This window comes from Pipistrellus hanaki (assembly GCF_964339955.1).
Source record: "Pipistrellus hanaki genome assembly, chromosome: 18".
Lineage (NCBI taxonomy): Eukaryota > Metazoa > Chordata > Mammalia > Chiroptera > Vespertilionidae > Pipistrellus > Pipistrellus hanaki.
The window spans coordinates 14,309,413-14,330,292 of NC_140520.1; the positions used below are offsets into that span (position 1 = coordinate 14,309,413).

The 20,880-nt window shown below is 51.6% G+C and overlaps 3 protein-coding genes across 9 annotated transcripts in view; 1 reads left to right on the forward strand and 2 right to left on the reverse strand.

The window, feature by feature from the left end:
- Positions 1-15,438, forward strand: part of METTL25B (methyltransferase like 25B) — a 158,838-nt gene extending 143,400 nt beyond the window's left edge. The window contains exons 1-9 of one of the 4 annotated variants that reach the window (XM_084866829.1): positions 9,014-9,144; positions 9,523-9,653; positions 11,313-11,437; positions 11,594-11,786; positions 12,222-12,284; positions 12,566-12,709; positions 13,522-14,006; positions 14,660-14,844; positions 15,102-15,438. In XM_084866829.1, coding sequence (XP_084722955.1) covers positions 9,543-9,653; positions 11,313-11,437; positions 11,594-11,786; positions 12,222-12,284; positions 12,566-12,709; positions 13,522-14,006; positions 14,660-14,844; positions 15,102-15,232 — 1,437 coding nt within the window. In that variant the 5' untranslated portion in view covers positions 9,014-9,144; positions 9,523-9,542 and the 3' untranslated portion in view covers positions 15,233-15,438. Of the gene's footprint in view, positions 1-9,006; positions 9,654-11,312; positions 11,438-11,593; positions 11,787-12,221; positions 12,285-12,565; positions 12,710-13,521; positions 14,007-14,659; positions 14,845-15,101 lie in introns of those variants that run through there. The other 3 variants (XM_084866828.1, XM_084866830.1, XM_084866831.1) reach the window with 3 other exon arrangements.
- Positions 1,967-8,241, reverse strand: ISG20L2 (interferon stimulated exonuclease gene 20 like 2; the record flags this gene model as incomplete). Its single annotated transcript, XM_084866873.1, has 3 exons — positions 1,967-3,660; positions 4,508-4,708; positions 7,507-8,241. 3 exons carry the CDS (start codon positions 8,239-8,241, stop codon positions 3,547-3,549), a joined length of 1,050 nt encoding a protein of 349 aa, XP_084722999.1. The 3' UTR covers positions 1,967-3,546.
- Positions 15,439-15,971: 533 nt separating the features above from the next.
- Positions 15,972-20,092, reverse strand: MRPL24 (mitochondrial ribosomal protein L24). 4 transcript variants are annotated; one of them, XM_084866916.1, is made up of 6 exons: positions 20,021-20,092; positions 17,345-17,587; positions 17,173-17,268; positions 16,634-16,737; positions 16,290-16,420; positions 15,972-16,196 (listed from the first exon to the last, which is right to left on the reverse strand). In XM_084866916.1, exons 2-6 carry the CDS (start codon positions 17,525-17,527, stop codon positions 16,060-16,062), a joined length of 651 nt encoding a protein of 216 aa, XP_084723042.1. In that variant the 5' UTR covers positions 17,528-17,587; positions 20,021-20,092; the 3' UTR covers positions 15,972-16,059. The 4 variants fall into 4 exon arrangements, with proteins under 4 accessions (XP_084723042.1, XP_084723043.1, XP_084723044.1 ...); XM_084866917.1 differs by having other exon boundaries at positions 19,884-20,039; XM_084866918.1 differs by having other exon boundaries at positions 19,739-20,039.
- Positions 20,093-20,880: the final 788 nt, after the last annotated feature.

The window sequence follows — 20,880 nt, forward strand, 5'->3', positions numbered from 1 at the left end:
GCAGGCACATCCCCGGTGGGGGGTGTGCAGGAGACAGCCCATCCATGTTTCTCTCTCATTGATGTTTCTAGCGCTATCCCTCTCTCTTCCTCTCTGTAAAAAATAAAATATATTAAAAAAAAAAATAAGCTGTAAAATTGACATTCTTAGGAGCATTTTCTCAATTTATTGAGATTTTGCTTCCTGGAATTTGTCTATTTGGCTCAAATAATCTCCTAGTCTCTACAGGTTTGTACGTTTTTTATGACAACACAGCTGTTTGGTGGACTTACAGTATAGGTAAATGAAAGTGCTTTGTGAATAAGACACAGACTGTAGATATAGGGTATTCATTGATGTTCCTGGCATATTGCATACACAGATACTCTTCTCTAAACTTGCACTTGGGCTAATATGCCATGGGGCAAGTTCATAATTACACAACTGTTGATCTTTCCTATTGTCAGCTGTAATTATCTGTTAAACTAGGAATTAAATGATTCCTCCTTGGAGCCTTCACTAGACCCCTGATTCTTTAAGGTGGAGAAACAGTGCTGTCATCTGAACTTTTTAAAAAAAATTAATTTTAGAGATAGAGGGAGAAACTTCAACCTGCCATTCCACCTACCCATGGCATTTATTGGTTGATTCCTGTGCGCCCTAACCTGGGAACCTGCAACCTTAGTGTGTTAGGACAGTGCTCTAATTGGGCTAACCAGCCAGGGCCCCCTTCCTATTTTGAGAACCACTAATAGCTTTAGGCTATTATGTTTGGCATAAACAGTTCTCAATCTTTGCCCTGTCCCATGCTCACCTGCAGTAGGGGACCTCTTAGCATTAGAAAACATCATTATGCCATGAAGAGAATATGAGAAGGGCTTGTGTTTTATCATGCATGTGGTCCACTCTGCCAAACAGGACTTGTTGACAGAGATTGGGACAGCATTCTGCAATGGGGCTCTTCTATTACCAGTTGAAGCCAGGATCCTGGGGACAGAGAGGTGGAGAGGGAAGAGGACTGAAGGACAGGCCATCTCCAGGCACTCTGCAGGGCAAGCTGGGCTCTGACCAGACAGAAAAGTGAGGAAATGGTTGTAAGGTCCTTTAGTCCCCCCAGGTTCTTCCTGGTGAACAAAGTAAGACTGAGTTCTTCCCAACCTTAGACAGACACCCGGGACCTTCAGAACATGGGGTGAGAGGATGAAGCATAAAAGCCAGTTGCTACTTTACTAAGATACACACAAAGGCAGGTTTGTTCCAGCCAACAGGTACTCTAAAAACTGACATTTTCCTAGTTTTCTGATCACAATGTAATGCATATGTAAGCACAATGTAATGTGCTTTCACGTGTATTCCCAGTTTGGGGTGTGGCTTTCCTAATGTATAGGACACTTGGCACCTCTTTATAAGGTGTCATGGACATTTCGTGTTGGGCTCAGCAGGAATCAACTTGCTCAGAACTCAGCTGCCTGTGCAAGCAGATCCTGAAGCAAGGGCGTGACAAGATCATGTCGAGTCTGTGCGGCCGCAAATTCCTTGCTACAAGCAGCCATGACTGTGACTCTGGTCCCTGGAGCCAAACCAGCCACTCAGGAGGGCACAAGTACTGGTGTACATACGGAGCCTGCATTTCCTAAGACAGTGACTCACCTTCCCAAAATGAGGGTGTGAACTACCAAGGAAGAGCTAGCAGGAGCAACCAGGCTGGCATCACCAAGCACCTTTCCTCTCTTGCCCCATCACTGCCATGTGCCCATTCTCCAAGCCACTTTCCTGGTCACAGGACTCCACTCTAATGGCTTGGGGTGTGATTTGAGGTGTAGTCCTTGACATGTGGTAAGGGTGAGGGCAAGGTGCCAGAGCACATGGGCTACATACACAAAAGGCTGGCCAGTGCTTCCCCATGATTTCCAGCAAACACGGGCCTAGTTAGTGCCACCCAGAGACCCTGAACCCCCTTACAGAATTATAGTCCTACAAGACCCGTGACAAAAGTTTAATGTAAAGTTAATAAGAAAACACCACATCCTGGCTGGGTGGCTCAGTGGGTTAGTGTTGTCCCATACGATGAAAGATGGCAGGTTTGATCCCCAGTTCCAGGTTGTGGGTTCAATCTTTGATTAAGGTTCATACAAAAGGCAACTGATGGATGTTTCTCACTTTGATGATTTTTTCTCTCTCCCTTCCTCTCTAACAAAACAAAACACCACATAATTGTTTTTCCATTATTAAAATTTATCAGGAAAAATATTTATCAAGGGAATAATCTGAGTTTTTAGAGGCTTGGTTTAGAAAAGTAAAAGACTAAAAACTTCTGGGAGGACAACAGGGGTAAGGGGAGAAATAGGAGATATCTGTAATATTATCAATAATAAAAAATATATTTAAAAATAAAATTTTTACCCTTGACAGAAAAATTTTAAAAAAAGGACTAAGACCATTTAAACATTTTAAATCTTTTAACCTACCAAATGGGATCTAAGTTAAATAAATCCTCTCATGCTTTAGGGAAGAGATAGCTTTCCTAAATCATAAAAGTTGACTTCCAAGTCACACTCTTACTTCTACTGCCTTGTAATCCTACGAACTAAACCTCACCAAGGATGGCTTCTCTGGAAGTCAGGGTGGGATAAGCAGGCAATATCCTGCCCTGATCGTTTTTGGCTCAGTGGATAGAGTGTCTGAAGGGTCTAAGATTAGATTCTAGTCAAGGGCATGTACCTTGGTTGTGGGCACATCCCCAGTAGGGGGCATGCAGGAGGCAGCTGATTGATGTCTCTCTCTCTCATCAATGTTACTCTCTATCCCTCTCCCTTCCTCTCTGTAATAACATCAATAAAATATATTAAACAAACAAAAACAAAAAAAACCAGCCGAAACCGATTTGGCTCAGTAGATAGAGCATTGGCCTGCAGACTGAGGGGTCCCGGGTTCGATTCTGGTCAAGGGCATGTACATTGGTTGCGGGCACATCCCCAGTAGGGGGCGTGCAGGAGGCAGCTGATTGATGACTCTCATCGATGTTTCTGGCTCTCTATCTCTCTCCCTTCCTCTCTGTAAAAAATCAATAAAAAATATTAAAAAACAAACAAAAAAAAACCCCAAAAAACAAAAAGCAGGCAATATCCTGACACAAACTAGATGTAGACTCTGATATGTAATGTGATTATATAATTTATCATCCAACGAGGGTACTTCTGAGAGGAAAAGGGGTGCTGTTAACCACTCGAGAACAAAAGGCATACAACACCCTTGGACAAGGCAGTTTGGGAGACTAAATTTCCCAGTATGCCCTGCCCTTGAAAGTAGAACAAAGCAGGCGGGGGCCTGTGGTTAGCACCATATAAGAGGTAAACAGTAGAGGGCTGGGTGCTGGCATGGAAACTTCCTCCTTCCATGGGATACTTAGCCGGACACAGAACACAACACCTGAGGAGAGATTTCAGTGGATATTAAGTCTGGGGTAGAGCCTCTCTCCCCCCAACAACTTCAGCTTCCAAGGTGCGGAGCGGGTAGCCGTCCACTGGTCCACTGCCATCTCTCCTTTCATCGCCGTCCCCACTGCTGCTAATCTTTAGGGGAATTCTGGGCCAGCAACTGTTCCCACTCAACTTCAACCAACTTGTACAGCTCCATGGTGGCCTGAGCGTCTTCCACAGAGGAGTGCCCACTTTTTCCAGCCTGAATGGAGGAGGAAGAGGAAAGCATTGGGCTATAAGCAAGTGGTGTTTTATATGCATAACCCATACACACACACAACGGGGTGGTGAAGGCTCGCGGGGGAGAGAGTTGGAGAGGGCAATGGGGGGGGGGGCATATGCAATACTTTCAACAATAAAGATTTTTTTAAAAGTGTTGTTTTCCCCCCCTCCCTACCAGCTCCTCCTAACCCCTTATATAAGCAGTTGTTCCTGTAGAGCTAGTAGACTGCAAAGGTAGAACTATGGTAGGACACTACTCCTTATTTAACTTCAAGGGTTCAACTCCTAGGAAGTCTGCTATTATCTGCCTCAATCCTTTCTCTGGCAACATGTGAACGCCATGTTCTTCTACAATCTGTAGAGACAAGGCATCTAGATCATAGCCAGGCCTTCTAAGTCTTCCATTTCCCCCAGTTCCTTAACTCTCTCTGACACGTCTATACCCTCTTACCAGGCAGGTCACCCCTTTCTTGAATGCCAAAGATGTGAAATAGCTCAGAGGTCCTTGCATCCACGTTGAGGTCTTTAGACCATCACCACTACCTGCTTTCCTAGTTTCTTAGGGTTTTATACCCACTTACTGTTGGTTTGTTTTTTTTTTCCTTTCTCAAGTACAATTTGGAACACTGGAAGCGAACAGGAATTATTATCCTTAGGTACACATGGAGAGATCAATGGGCCTCTTAGCCCAAAGCTCTTCCTGTAAGGGGGGCAGCCTGCCTGGATTTCTCTACAAAGGAATTCTGGGCTCAGAGCCTGGAGAGGCAGTAAGAGAGGGCCCCCCAGTGCGCAACCCAGGGGCCTGGCAGCCTTTGGGGAGATGTTACCTGGATGTCCCGGTTCAGCAGCTTCTTTGTGAGGTGCTTCAGAGACATGGTCGCATTCTCCGGGCAGTCCGCCTTCCGGTTGAGAGGAGGGATGTGGGAGGTGTCCCGGGTGAGAGACTTGGGGTGAAAGTACTGAAGGGCTTTGAAGTCATTGTGGATGGCATGTCCCACCACTATCTTCCCCATGAGTATCTTCAAGATCTGAAATCGGGGTGGAAGAGGTGGTAAGTGGGACTCAGGTGGAGCCCTGCATCCTAAAAGTCCATTGTGGTCCTAGATCCTTTCAGATTCTTTCCATTAGTGCCCACTTCCTTCCTCCTTGAAATGCCCTCTCCCACAAGCTTTCTTTCACATAAAATCTACCTTCTCCCCACAAAGTGAAAGTAGGTACTATGTGTGTGTGTGTATTATATTTATTTTTCAATTACAGTTTATTTTCAATACGATTTTGTGCCGGGACCGGTTTGGCTCAATGGTTAGAGCATCGGCTTGGGGACTGAGGGGTCCCGGGTTCGGTTCCGGTCAAGGGCATGTACCTTGGTTGTGGGCATATCCCCGGTGGGGGGTGTGCAGGAGGCAGCTGGTCGATGACTCTCTCTCATTGATGTTTCTAACTCTCTCTCTCCCTTCCTCTCTGTATAAAATCAATAAAATATATTTTTTTAAAAATACTATTTTGTATTGGTTTCAAATGAAAGCATAGTGGTTAGACAATCATATACTTTACAAGGTGTTCTGCCTGGTATTTCCAGTATCCACCTGGCATCACAGTTTATCACAATATCATTAACTACATTCCCTTTGCTGCACTTTATATCCTCATGACTGGTTTATAACTGCCAATTTGTGTTTCTTAATCCCTTCACCTCTTTCACCCAGTCCCCGAACCCCCCTTCCCTGAAAGTAGGTATTTCTCAGTGGAACCCTTTTTGGACTTATATCCTTACCTTCTCACCAATTTCCACTCCAATGATAGATTAACTTGCTACAGTCTTAAATCACACTCACATTCAAGATGTTTATGTAACTATATAGTTCAGTGCTGGCTTGCTACTTGAAGTTCTTTAAACATTATCATTATGCTGACTTTAGGCAGAGGCTGGGACAAAGGGAGTCAATGATGGGTTCCAGAGAGGTGACAGAAGCCCCAAATTACAGGCACACACACACACACACACACACACACACACGCACACACAGTTTTTTGCAGGGAAAGACTATGGCTTTCATCATATTCTCAAAAGGTATACAAACCATAAAAGATTAAGAATCACTTATCGCCCTAGTCAGTGTGGCTCAGATGATTCAGCGTCATTCGGTGAGTGGAAAGGTCACTGGTTCAGTTCCAGGTCAGGGCACCTGCCTAGATTGCAGGTTTGGTCCCCAGTTAGGGTGCATATGAGAGTAACAGATGTTTCTCTCTCCCTTCCTCTCTCTCTCTCTCTCTCTCTCTAAAATTAATAAAAAGATATATATATTTTTAAAAAGAATCACTTACAGACTAAGGTTGTAGAGGGATGTGGGAGACCCAGGCCTGTGCTATTTTGTTTCGAATGTTTTATTATTATTTATTTATTTTTTAGAGAGGAAGGAAGAGGGATAGAGAGCTAGAAACATCGATGAGAGAGACATCAATTGGCTACCTCAGTTCCCGACTGAGGATCGGGCTGCAATCTGGGCATGTGCCCGATCTACAATTGAACTAGGGACCCCTTGGTTAGAGAGTTAGAAACATCGATGAGAATCATCCATCAGCTGCCTCTTGCAAACCCCCTACTGGGGATGTGCCCTCAACCAAGGTGCATGCCCTTGACCGGAATCGAACCTGGGACCTTTCAGTCCGCAGGCTGACGCTCTATCCACTGAGCCAAACGGGTTTCAGCTTTGCTTGTGCTGTTTTAACTGAAAGTCAGTTTCACTGTGGTATAGCTCCTCCTGCTCATAACCAAAGGGTATTTATTTACCAGCTGTTCAGAAAACTTATCCACACCAGACTTGAAACCAAATAGCTTCCCATGACTCCAGGATCCTAAAGTATGACATACTACCAGTGAGGACAACCAAAAACTATGCCATGGGCTCTGAAGGCCATTCCAAAACGGAGTTCCAAATAGGTTGTGAGCAAGAGCAATAGTCCTAGAAAAATCAGTGCATGGCCTCCCTCTTGAGAGGGGCCAGACCTTAGCTCAGATCCAGCTTGGGCACTGGGCAGTGATTCATGATGAAAACCAGGTGTAGTGTAATCAACTAAGTATTTAGTTGCTCTTGATTTCACCTCCAGTTTATTGTCCACCAACACCTTTACTTCGCATGAACTTCAACACATAGCCCTTGTTAAAGCTGAGTGGGTTTGCTGTCTCAGACCCACCCCACCTCCTGCCTCTCCCAAGCCTTTGTTCAGCTGTGCCCCTAATGAAGAGGATGTTCTTCAAGGTCGTTCTGAAGACTAGGGGCTCTCCCCTCCTGGGAGCACACTCAGAACTTGTTTTCTGAGCCCATTTCTTCTAACACTCACTTCTTCACCTCCATGAATTCCTAACTAAACTTTCCCTTATAGTTTGAAAAAAAATCTTCACTGTTTCACCTCTGATAAGCTTCCTCCAACGGACTGTTTTGGCACATAAGCAATCATTGGAACCGAGGAGGCTGCCTAGAAGCCAAGAATGTGAAGCTGAAATTACAAAGCGGTGGACTGAGGGCGCCCTCTGCAGGCCTCCCCTGGTTCACCTTCCTCTCCTGTTCATGTGTTGTGCTCCCTCCCAGTCCTCCCAGCACAGAGCTACAATGAGCAGGTGTGCTCAACGGGAGAAATTAAAAATCTGACACATCAACCCTGTGTCTTTTATCCCCTTCACTGCAGGCTACCTGTTCCAGTTACACAAATAATCGCCAGCTCCTGCCGTAAACATTCTGCCTTCTCCTACCACCAACACGGCCCACACTCCCCTGGACCCCTCCCCGCCCACCTGGCTGCTCTCATGGCGCCCCATGACTCTCACCTGGCCCCGAGCGACCTTGAAGGGCGTGGCGTTCACCATGTGCTGCTTGCGGATCCCACTCCATCTGGTGCGGTAGTCCACAATGGGACAGGGCGGGAGAACGTACTCATCATAGAGCACATCCCCGTGGTAGTTGACGATGCTACATCGAGCCAAGGAGCTCACATGGCCCTTGGGTCCCGTGCCCACCATCTCACAGTCAATCGCCACCATCTTCCTTGGTGCCTTGTGGGATGCTCCAGAGCATTTGTTCTCTGAGGGAGCCAGGGCGGAGTTATGGGGTGTATTCTTCTGAATAGGGTTCTTCTGGGGGTCCTTCTTCTGAGGGCGGGTTGGGGGGCTCTTAGTCTCTGGAAGGGAGCTCTGGAACTCCTCCAGCAAATCTGCTTTCGCCACAACAGAACCAGTCTTCTGTGAAGGGGCAGGGGTCAGCCAAGGCACAGACGCTTTCTTGTCCGGGGTCGGCTCGGACCCACGGCTTGAGTCTGCAGCCTTCTTCTTCTTTGGAAGGGGAGAAATGTCCCAGGTGCCATCCACCTGCGGAGCAACCCCTTTCTCTGCGGGTTCTGAGTGCCCCTTAGGCACACTGTTAGGGGGCTGTTTTTTCTTATTGAGAAGGCCTCTCCTTTCTAAGAACCGCCGCCTCCTGACAAATTTTTGGTGCTTGGCATTCCCTTCCGAAGTCTTTTTCGGGGGAGGTTCGCCAAAATCCAGGTTGAGGAGTAAGGTAGACATGAGGATGGTGATTGGCTAGGAGAGCAGTTGCGAAGAGTGGCTCACCAATGAAAGGACAGAGGACTCATCCTCTGCTGAATCCCAGAGGCCAGCATCTGAAGGTTGGAAGGATACCCTGGGGAAGAAAGCGAACCTGATAACAGATCCCAAAGGCCTGGGAGAGTAAGACCCATCTCCATAGGATTCAAGGTAGGAAGTAAGTCAGAGCAATCAGATAGAGGGGGAACAAATCTATAATGTCAAGTGACGGAAGGACTCTGTCTGAGACAAGCCCATAATTCACCAGTCATATCCCCCCTCTTTAGATCTGTCCCACTTGTAAACGGAGGGGGTTGGAGGGCCAACCAGCTGGAAAGCCAGAATAGGTGGGCTCTACACCGGCCCAGGGAGGGCGTCTAAGCACACTCGAAACCAGTGATGAGTGCGGCGGAGACGACATCTAGATCTGCCAGGCATCTCCAGCGCCGGTCCCACCAACAGGTGTACCTCCGGGTACTCCTTTGCCCCGTTTCCGGGCGGAGGCAACCTCCACGTGCTTCTCACCCACGTTCTTCTCCCAAGAAAGGACCGTTTACCAACAACACACAGCAGCCGGGGAGTGGGGGGGAGGGAGGGGAGGCCGAGGCCGGCGAGCACACTCTGGCGGTCAAGAAGCCCGTTCCTCACCATCACCACCGACCTACCTCCCAGACGTGCCCACTAAGAACGGAAACGCTAGGAACCGGAAACGGAAATGGGCGCTGGCGGAGAGCCCGGGTCCGGCAGGCAGGCGGGCGCGGGGTGGAACGTGCCAGAGGTCGTAGGACCCCAGCCCCCGGGAGCGAGGTCAGGCAGTCCGGGTGCGAGAGCAGCGGCAGCGCGGCGAGGGCGGGGTGCGCTCCGGACCCCTCTAGCCCCGCGGAGGTACAACTCGGAGGTGTGGGGAGGCCGAGACCGACGGCGACGGCCGCGCGCTAGGGCCCCGAGCCCCACTTCCGGGATGGGCGGGAAGTGCTTGGGTGGGCGGGGCCTGGGCGCCGCGGCCCGCCTCTGTGGCGTCACAGTCGGGCATCCCACCCCGCTTGTCTCCTGCGCTGTGAACGACGCGACCTGTGATGTCAGGACGACACCTCGGGCCTTAAGCCTCCACCTGGGACCCGGGGAAGGAGCGTTTCCGGCCCACGGAAAGGAGAAGAGCGCTTTTCTCCTCCTCCCGCCTGCAGAGCTGAGCCCAGCCCGGGTCCGGTCCTGGGTCCGCGTGGTGCTGACCCCGCTTCCCTCCTCGCCTCGTTCTCGCTCCAGGGGCCGCCGACTGGACCCCGATGCCAGGCGTCTCCGCCCGGGGCCTCTCTCTCAAGGAGCGGAGGCAGCTGGCTGTGGATCTCACCCGTGTCCTGTCTCTCTACCGGCCCCTCCTGGACGCCTACATCATTGTGAGGCCACGGGCTCGGGGACGGGGTGCTCCTGGTGGTGTGCTGGGCTCGGTGCCCACGACAGGGAGAGGATTCTGAAGGGGCTAAAACTGGGAAGATTCTCCCCCCCCCCCTTTTTTTTTTGCAGATGACACAAACATTAATATTTCCACTATCTAGATTATTTTTCCAAGTTCATAGTAATAAAATGCATGCTGCAGCTTCATTGAACTGTCCTAGGAACACGTGAGGCATTCCCAGAACACAAGTTCATTCATCCACGCTTTGAATCAATTCCTGGCTTTGTAATGTAATGGACAATTTAAGCCTTGGAATTAGGCAGGTTCCATCTAGAATCCTGCCCGCCCCCCCTTACTGTGTTAACTTACATAGGTGTGACGTGAGAATTCCTCCTAGCCCCGGTTGCTCAGCTGTAAAATGGACTCCTGTTGGGAGGGTCTTTGTAAAGAATAAATGAGATGATATATTAGTGTCACCAGCATCCACTGAATCCCTCGGCCCCTATTCCATTCTTGATTCAGCTCTTTCCTTTGCTGATCTATAGTCCCATCCTTCAACAATGCCTGTGGGCTCCACCTGTAAGAATTCACCCTTTTCGTTGCTACCGTCCTGGGCCAGCCCACCATCACCTCTGGATCCGTCCTAATTAATCTCTGTTTACTTCAGCCCCTCCATAATCAACTCTTCACAAGCAGCCATGTTAATCTCTTTAAAGAAAAGTCTGCCGAAACCGGTTTGGCTCAGTGGATAGAGCATTGACCTGCGGACTGAAGGGTCCTGGGTTTGATTCCGGTCAGGGGCATGTGCCTTGGTTGCGGGCACATCCCCGGTGGGGGGTGTGCAAGAGGCGGCTGATCGATGATTCTCTCTCATCAATGTTTCTCTCTATTCCTCTCTCCCTCTCTGTAAAAAAATCAATAAAATATATTAAAAAAAAAAAAAAAGTCTGATCATGGCTGATCATGGCAGTCCTTGCTTCCTAGGTGATTTGATGAAATCCTAACTCTCTACCAATATCTGTCATACATGTGAAGCCCTACGGGATCTTTCCCCTGCTGTCTCTGAATCCTATCGCATTTCATTCTCTCCCACATTCGCTATACTGTACCTCCAGCGGCCTGATTTCTTTCTTTCTTTTTATCCACACCCAAGGATGTTTTTCTTTTCCTTCCTTCCTCCCTTCCTTCCTTCCTTCCTTCCTTCCTTCCTTCCTTCCTTCCTTCCTTCCTTCTATGTGGTGCATACCCAAAACTCCAGAATTTGTGTTCAACAAGTGAGTGAATAGAAATACATTCTGGCATATCACGTGTCTGACATGTGTACGGGTATGTTACTGAATGGTAACATGCTAACGCCGCCTGTTAGTCACTGGGTGTTACGGATGGGATTGTGAGAATCACCATCCCTGCCCTGAGGTTCATGCACATGCAGTTGAGTGGAGAAAGCAGACAAATAAGTGGGACGTTGCTAAAAGCAGAGGTGTGCTCGGAGTGCAGTCGGCTCTGAGGAAGGAGTGGGGGTGGAGCGGGCTTTAGGGAGGAGGTGACTCGGATGCGTGGTCGGTGCCTGCTGGTTGCAGCCAGTGGCTGCGTTGAGAGTGGGGCGGGAGAGAACGGGAACGGGAATGAGTAGCCTGTCATTGCTCCTCCCCTTCTGCAGGAGTTCTTTACAGACAGCCTGTGGGGCACACTCCCTCGCTCATGGCAGGATGCCTTGGATGGACTGGACCCACCACAGCTGGCCACCCTGCTGCTGGGGACGCCTGGGGAAGGGGACGTGGTCAGGTATGGGCAAGGGGGGCCCTCTGCTGGGGGACGTGGCCCTGAACCCTGTAGCCAGTCACCGCTCAGAGGGTCTCCCAGGGGACTCCTGGGTTGTAAACGGGTGCCCCCAGGACACAATGGGACTGTTCACTGGGGTTCTGGGCCGGGCTGTCTCAGGTACAGGTCCGTGTGGCCACTCACCCTGCTGGCCCTGAAGTCCACAGCCCGTGCCTTGGCCTTCACCCGGACACCTAAGTTCCAGACCCCCTCCGAGTTCCGGGAGAACCCGAGCCAGAGCTCCCGACTGAAGGCTCCGTTCCGAAAACACGTCCGGCCCAAGAAGCAGCATGAGATCCGGCGGCTGGGCGAGGTGAGGCCGTGCCTGGGGCCTGAAGCCAGTGGGTTAGAGAGATGTGGGCGCCTTCTGTGACCTGCCTCCCTTCCTTGGCAGGCATGCCAAAATCCTAGCCGGATGCTGGTTTGGGGGATTTGTGGGTTTTTGTTTTGTTTTTCATCCTTTTGCTGAGTTGCTTGGTAGCCCTGTCTGAGTCACTGTTTTATCCCTGTGTTCGCACCTCCCTAATCTGTGCCTGGCTTCACAGAGGGGCTCCTTCTGCTCTTGGGGAGGCTGAATCACTGACCTCAGAGGAGTGAGAGCAGCCTGAGCCCAGAGTCAGCATCCCTCTTCCATGGCACCCGCTACCCCTCTTCCTCTGCCGGCTTAACCTTCCCCACCCTCGTTATGGCTGACGGTCCGGGAATCAAGAACCAACGGCCACGGGACCTTTGCTCCCTTCTCTTTCAGTTGGTGAGAAAGCTGAGTGACCTTACAGGTTGCACCCAGGTTGTGGATGTGGGCTCAGGCCAGGTGAGCCAGACAGACCCTAACGTTCTTATTGTTGTTGTTGTTGTTGTTGTTGTTGTGGTGTGTGTGTGTGTGTGTGTGTGTGTGTGTGGAGGGTGTTGGAGGTTTGAGTCGTGGGGATAGAACAGCTGGAAGGCAGCAGGCGGTCAGGCCCAGCCCCAGGGGGGCAGGCGCAAGGAGTGACAGAAGTAAACGGTAGAAGTTAAGCCTCGGGGGCGCCTGGAAGAGGTGACAGATCAGAGCACTGAGCAGGGCTGTCTCTACCCTCCCTCTCACGACTCCAGGGTCATCTCTCCCGCTTCATGTCTCTGGGGCTAGGGCTGAGGGTGAAGAGCATCGAAGGGGACCAGAGGCTGGTGCAGAGAGCCCAGCGCCTGGACCGGGAGGTCCTGCAGGCTCTGGAGAAAGAGGAGAAGAGGAACCCGCAGGTAGGCCTGCCTGCTGGAAACCGGTCGTCGTCACTAATACAGAGATGTGCCGGGAGGCCGGTCCACCCTCATCGCTCCGAAAGGTCGGAGCTAATCATTGCTCAGTGGAGACTTTGGTAGTTAGAGCAGCCTCCACCTGTTACTCTTCTGGAAATGCTTGCTGATTGGCGATGGTTGGAATTTCCTGCCTAAAGGATATGGGTGTATCCCATAACCTTAATGAAAGGGATAGCAAGGCGGTAGTCCTCCCACTAGAGGTGGGCTCCCGCCAGGCCCCCAATATCGCCAAATTAATACTTTCCTAGTCTCTCTTCATTTGTGTGCGGCCTTCTCCAGAACCCTAACCCTGAACCGGAACCCTGTACCACACCTGCCCTTACTGCAGCGGCGGGGTCTGCCTGGCTAGATTCCCTCTTTCAAGTGTTTCAGCTTGAGGTGATGTGGTCCCTGTCTCCGCTCCCCCTCCCCCAGGTTTCCCTTCGCCACAGCCTCTCCGCATCTTAGAGGCTCTCTCTGGCCCAAAGTGCTTTCCGCACGGGTCCGGCCATCTCACAACCCCCCGTGCAGTGGCCAGTCGGGTATTAGACTCATTACAAGAGGAAATTGGGACTCAGGCATGAAAAATTGGCTGTTATGACAGATCCATCATTTATCCCTTCTGGTTCAAGGTCTAGCTCTCCCCGGTGCCCCAGCTGCTTCTCCATCTCCTTCCTCCGGAGGGAGCACAGAGGCCAGGCCCCTCCTGCAGCCTGAGGCGGCGAGGGGACAGCAAACAGGCTTCCCAGCTGCCTTGTCCTTTTCTCCCTCTGCAGGTGGTGCAAACGCACTCTCCCCACTCCCCGCACCATGTGGTTCAGTGGGTAGATCCCGGGACCCTGTGTGAGGAGGTTCTGCTCCCGCTGGAGACCTCCCCTCGGAGCGAGGCCCGCTTGTTGCTGACGGGGCTCCATGCGTGTGGGGACCTGAGTGTGGCCTTGCTGAGGCATTTCTCGTCCTGCCCTGAGGTGGCGGCCCTGGCCTCCGTGGGCTGCTGCTACATGAAGCTGAGCGACCCCGGCGGGTACCCGCTGAGCCGGTGGGTGGCCATGCTGCCCGGCTGCGAACTGTCCTACCGGCTGCGGGAGGGGGCCTGCCATGCCCTGGAGGACTACGCCGAACGGCTGCAGGAAGCAGGCCCCGGCCTCCGCACCCACTGCTACCGCGCAGCCCTGGAGACGGTCATCCGGCACGTCCGGCCCCAGCTCCGCCGGCCAGGCGTGCAGGGCATCCCCAGGGCCCACGAGCTCAAGATTGAAGAGTGAGGCTGGAGGAGGTTGGGGGGAGGGGTGTTGGGAGCCCGCTGGAGGTCCGAGTCCCCTCCCACGACCCCGACCCGCGTGTTAGCAAGTCCTAGTGCAGCGAATGCTGCCGGGGAGGGATGGAGTTCTGACTGGGGCAGCTTCTCAGCATTCCTTTAAAAGGGAGTTGTCATTCTTTTACCAGTAGACTATCAAGACTCTTAAATCTTAAGAATATGGCTAAGTAATTGGACAGGTCTGGCTGAAAATACATTTTTGGATCCATTTGTTACTGGATAGACAACTCGTAGCCAGAGAAACATTTAAAAGTGGAAATGAGGCCCTGCCTGGATGGTGTGGCTCGGTAGGTTGGAGGGTTGTGCACCGGGATGTGCCGCAGGGCTGCGGAAAGCAGGCCCTGGGCCTGGTCCGGTCAGGGCACATGCGCAATTTGCAGGTTTGATCCCCACCCAGTCGTGCTGAGTATGGGAGGCAATCAACCAATGTATCTCTGTCACATGTTTCCCCTTCCTTCCTAAAGTCAATTAACAACAAAAAGGAAAATAGAAATTGGGGTAGCAAATCAAGCAGAGTTGGAATAAAGCAGGAGTGGACAGTTTGAGTGGGAGGCGGAGGCTCTAAAGCCACTGGGTGCTGTGTGGCTGACCCACAGGTACATCCAGCGGGGGCTGCAGCGGGTGGGGCTGGATCCCCAGCTGCCGCTGAGCCGGGCTGCTCTGGAGGCCCAGCAGGCCCAGGAGAACCGCGTGGTCGCCTTCTACAGCCTGGCCCTGCTGCTGGCCCCACTGGTGGAGACGCTGATTCTGCTGGACCGGCTGCTGTACCTCCAGGAGCAGGGTGAGGGCGGCCTACAGTGGGGACCCAGGGCCAGGGGGGCTGGGTCGTGGGGTTCCTCCTTCAGGCCCCAGGAGCACTGAGGACTGCCTTCTCCCAAGTCAGCACCTCAGGCACCGGTGTTCTGGTGGAGAACCGGCTCTCCTCAGTCTCCGGGAGCCGCCGTGGGGGAAGAGCAGTGCCTGCCTGCAGCTTCCGCACGAAGTGGGGCTGAGTGGGCTTCACTTCTGCCCTTCTCAGCCGTCCTGCCTTTCTCCCAGGCTTCCATTCCGAGCTCCTGCCCATCTTCAGCCCGGAACTCTCCCCCAGAAACCTGGTGTTGGTGGCTACCAAGAGGCCGCTGGGCCCGGCCTTCTCTGTGCTGGAGACGGAAGACGCTGATGCCCGCTGAGGAAAGGCGCATCTTGGACCCCATCCGAACCCGCCCAGGTTGCCATGGTGGGCGGCAGTCTGCACTCTACCCAGAGGCAGCACCCTGCATCCTCCTGGAATCATGGTGTCCCACAGACCAGCTTCGTACCCTCCCTCCATGTGTTATATTTGTAATATTATGTATAAACTTATTTTTAACTTACGTATTAAAAATTTTAAATCTTGCCCTGGCTAGTGTTGCTTAGTGGTTAGTGTTGGTCCGCGCACCAAAGGGTCAAGGGCACGTAACTGGGTTGCAGGTTCAATCTCCTGCCTCGGTGCTTGTGAGAAACAATCAATTGATATGTGTTTCATATCAATGTGTCCTCCCCCACTCCCTCTAAAACAAAGGAAAAAATATCCTCAGTTGAGGATTACTAAAAAAGAATTACAATATTTATTTCCCTTCCACTTCCACTAAGTATAGAAAAGGACATGTGCACCTTCCCTCCTTAGATCCTGCAGAGGTGCAATCATCAGATCTCACCCCCCCACTCCTCTGCCCTCCAGAGCAGGCGGCATCTCCGGTTGCTCGGAGGTCTCCATTGGAGGGACCTCTCTCCCTTTGGCCTCTGTAAGCCCTGCCCCTTGGGAAGGCCACCTTAGGGTACTAACGTCCACTCCAGATTCCACAGTGACACTGGGCCAGACGCCCTCTTCCTTCAGCCCCCGAAACAGGTACATGGGGTGAGGGGAGCCAGAGACGGCAGCTGCGCGGAGAGGAGGAACCAGGCTCTTTATTGATGTCTGAAGAGGATGTGGCCCGGCCTCCAGGCGAGGACTCGGAGGGGGAGAAGCCCCCCAGGTTCAATACCAATAGACCTTCTTGTGCCTCCGGGTCTCCTGGATCCCCATGGCCTCCATCACCTCTTCTTCCAGGGTCTTCAGCCGGGGCACGTAGGTCCTTTCCAGGGCATCTTCCACTGACGTGTCTTTGGGGCCATCTATCGAGGAAGGAAGATAAGTGGGAGGTCTTAACATCTTCTATTCCCACTTTATCCCCCTCCCCCCATCCTCCGGTCCATCACCAGCCTCACCAGTCCATGTCTCAGGGATGATGCCATCCGCTCTGGGAAATTCCGGTTTGGGGATAATTCTTCCTGATCTTGTGGAGACGCGGACCCGCTCGCCTGCCTCGGTGAACCTCCACTCCACCTCAGTGGGTTTCCTAGTGGATGGAAGAGGTGAGCCTGGCCTGGGAGCCAGGGCTCCCCGCTACTCTGAAACCTAACATTCAGTGGCTGCAAACACTGAGGCCGCCCTCTGGTTCCACTGCTGCCTCTGTACGGGGACTGCCTACAGGGTCATGTCCCACAAGAGCATCCAAACCACCACCGTCCACACGAAGGGAAACCATCAGACCAGAACCCCACACGCTTGCCTGTCCACGGGATCCACGAGTTTGACCTGGTTGTGGAGCAAGGGCGCTTCGCTAGGGATCATGGTTCCTCGGAAATCCGAGGTCCTGCCGATATAGCGGTAATGCTGTCCAAGAGAGGGGGTCATCAGAAACCAAAGGGAATGAAAGCAAACTGCCTACCGCAGCTCTGCGCATCCAGTCCACGTGGAAAAACAAGGCTCAGCCGAAACCGGTTTGGCTCAGTGGATAGAGCGTGGGCATGCGGACTGAAGGGTCCCAGGTTCGATTCCGGTCAAAGGCATGTGCCTTGGTTGCGGGCACATCCCCAGTAGGGGGTGTGCAAGAGGCAGCTGATCGATGATTCTCTCTCATCAATGTTTCTAACTCTCTATCCCTCCCTCTTCCTCTCTGTAAAAAAAATCAATAAAATATGTTTAAAAAAAGAAGAAAAAGGCTCAGTGGCCTCCCCGTGCCCTCGGCGAGCACCAGGCCCTGTGCTGCTCTGACTGACAGGGAGACGGCCAGGCTTCCTGAGCACCCGCACCCCACTCCTCACTCACCGTATTCAGCCCCTCCAGGACCACCCAGTTGCGCTCCCGGATGACTTGAACCACTTTGCCTTGCTTCCCGGCATCCTTGCCTTCTAGAATCTCCACCTGCGGCAAGACACGAGGGTCAGGGAGGAAGATCCTGTCCCCGCCCCCCCCACTCCCCCCCTCCCGAGGTCCTCACCCTGTCCCCACAGAACAGATGCCAGTCTTCGTCAGAAATGGGTTCCACCACCACGGGGGGCCGCCTGCTCCCGGGGGGGTTCCTCCTCTTGGCTGCCATGGTGCCTGGGCGGCTCATCCCATGGCGGTAGTGGGGGGGCAAAGTGACCTTGGATGCCAAGGCCAACAGGGCTGAGAGACGCATGGCTGGAGGCTGTGAGAAGTCCCCTGGCCAGGGAAAGACCCAGAACCTTCCGAGTCAGCTCTGGGAGTAGACAGGTGGACAGAAACAAGGGGACAAAGAAGCAAAGGAAGGGATTTTTTTGTAAGTATTTACTCCATTGCTCAATGGACCTCATCTCGCTGAATTCCCCACAGAGTATTACCTTCAGTCTACAGATGAGGAAATAGATCCAGGGAGGTTAACTGACCTGCCCATGGTTGTAAAGCTACTATGCAGGAGAATCAGCATTCAAACCCACACACATCTGACTTCAAAGCCCAAGAAGTTCACTGAGGCCAGGAATCATATTATCTAGCTCACTCCTGAATTCAACAGATCTCAGTAGAGCTTGGCACATAGTAGGCACTCAATAAAAAGTTATTAACCCCTAGCTGGTTTGGCTCAGAAGATAGTGTCGGCCTGCGGACTGAAGGGTCCCAGGTTCGATTCTAGCCAAGGGCACTTGCCCGGGTTGTGGACTGGATCCCTAGAGTGGGGCGGGCAGGAGGCAATTGATACATGACTCTCATCATTGATGCTTCTTTCTCTCTCTTCCTCTTTCTTCCTCTCCGAAATCAATAAAAATATATTTTAGCCCTGACCGGTTTGGCTCAGTGGATAGAGTGTCGGCCTATGGACCGAAGAGTCCCAGGTTCGATTCTGGTCAGGGGCATGTGCCTTGGTTGCGGGCATGTCCTCGGGTGGGGGGGGAGTGTGCAGGAGGCAGCTGATCAATGTTTCTCTCTCTCTCTCTTCCTCTCTGTAAAAAAAAAAAAAAAAGTCAATTATATATATATATTTTAAGTTACTAAGTACACGAACAGCAGGATTGAAAGAAAACAGGTAATGGAACAAAACACTAGCATAAGGCCAAAAAAACAGGCAGTTATTCAAGTACAACTAACAAACAGGGAACAGAGGTAAAAACTGTTATTAAAATGTTCCTACATTACTTCCAATTCCTATCTTTGGTCAGGAAAAGACTACTCCTAAGACAGCTCCTTTTCTAAAAGAAAAGGACCAGAGCCAGACTCTAGGATTATTGTGTCCTAAATTTCCCAACTATGTACTGTAAGCTTCCCAACTTTAGATGATGAACTAAATCAACATGGTGGTGAACTGAAGGCAAAAATAAGTGCTTCTGTTTTTTAAATATATTTTATTGATTTTTTACAGAGAGGAAGGGAGAGGGATAGAGAAACATCGATAAGAGAGAAACTCTTTTTTTTTTGTTAATATATTTTATTGATTTTTTTACAGAGAGGAAGGGAGAGAGATAGAGAACCAGAAACGTCGATGAGAGAGAAACATCGACCAGCTGCCTCTTGCACACCCCTTACTGGGGATGTGCCCGCAACCAACGTACATGCCCCTGACTGGAATCGAACCCGGGACCTTTCAGTCCGCAGACCGACACTCTACCACTGAGCTAAACCGGTTTTGGCGAGAGAGAAACTCTTGCATACCCCCTACTGGGGATGTGCCCGCAACCAAGGTACATGCCCTTGACTGGAATCGAACCTGGGACCCTTGAGTCCTCAGGCCAACGCTCCATCCACTGAGCCAAACTGGTCAGGGCTAAGTGCTTCTGTTTATTGAGCATTTGCTACCTGCCAGGTGCCATGCTAAGGGCTTTCCTGTATCGTATCATTTAAGAAAGGAGGTAGCATTAATCTTGTTTTAGAGCTAAGAATGAAGCCTAGCCTCCAGGTACAAATACAGTGCACTGTCATGGCATCCACATCTCTGGATGATCTAGGCTCTAGTTCCTACTTCACCATCATCTTATTCTGTGACCCAAGGCAACTTAACTTCTGAGCCTCAGTTTCATCACCCATAAAACGTCACAGGGTTGTTGGTGTCAAATTATTTTAGTACTTATAATGTAAATAGTATTATCCCTTTTGGGTAACTTAAAAAATATATACATATATTCCCGTACAGGGATAAACATTTATTGGAAGGAATTAGGAAATAACTCAAGTTTTGGGGGAGAGGAACAGTTTGGGAGGGTTGTTACTTTCCACCTGTTCCTTGCCATAACGTTTGCATTTCTTAATCATGTGTAGTTTTACCCACGACTCCTGCATTAGTCCTTTAGCCTCAGCCATTCTAAATCTGAAGCTCTGGGAGGAGATCCCAAAAGCGAGCCCCCACCCCCTCCCGGATCCTTTCCATTTTCCCCCTCCATACCCTGGCGTGGCTGGAGCCCCTTGCACAGCAAAGCGCCGTGCAAGGCAGTGCCTGGTGGACCGTCTGCCCTTCAGGCCCTAGCTCCAAAGGCTTTCCCGCCAGCCCATCCCAGTGCGGGCGATGTCCCAGCAGCCGCAGCACCCACCCGCTCCAAGCTTCCGGTGCAGAGCAAATCCAGACGACACCACTGAGCTGCAGCCCGGGAAAAGGCAGGCCTTTACCGCACCCACCTCCCCCACGAGCCCAAGGCTGACAACCTCCCCCAAGCTGCGCCGGACTCACCTCCACTCGCCGTGGCACCGCGGCCCTTCCGCTTGCACGTGGGGCCCCAAGTCCCGCCCGCCCGTTCCTCGGCTTTCTGGGAAATGTAGTCTTACCGTAGCGTAGAGCGAAAGTTCAAGCGACCTAGCCTCTCTGCATGCTGGGAGTTGTAGTCCGCTGAAACAGGAAGTTGGGTCGGGTGGGAAATCTAGGAAGCGTAAGCTCACTGTGAAGCACCACGGACGTTGGAGGCAGAGCGGGATCGGCTGCCGCACCTGGCACGCTCCCGGTCATGCCGTGTGGGCTGCTGGGAATTGTAGTCGAGACCTGGCTCCATTTTCTAGATTGTGGCTTCCAATTTAAAGCAGAGGGCCACCCTCTGCTGGCAAGGCTACAGGTAATCCTCTTCCCACACGCCCTTCTCTGCTGGAGGCGGGCGAGACCGATTAAAAAACTGCCGTAGGTCTTCTATAAAGGAAGGGAGTGACGTGGGCCCTTCCATGCCAGCCAAAGATCTAGTAGTCACAGTCAAATCTGGAAGGAACCGCATGTGATCTGTGATCTAATCCACCTGCGACGATCCCGCCCTATCAACCTCCTCGCCTCTATCGCCAGTGAAAGGTGCCTGTTTACCTAGCTCTTGGGTGTTGGTTACTTCTACAACCAACCAAATGCCATCCTGGGCTTGGACTGATACTGACACTCCTACACCCTCCATCTTGGGCACTTTTTTCTTTCTTTTTAAAACATTTTCAGGTGCTTCTGGAGAAACCTGTGTTGAACAGTGACTGGGCAAGAGAAGTAAAAGGAAATAGTGTGTTCTGTGCCTTTGCCTTCATGCGGAATTTTGGATATTTTAAACAGCCTGGGAATGAAGGAGA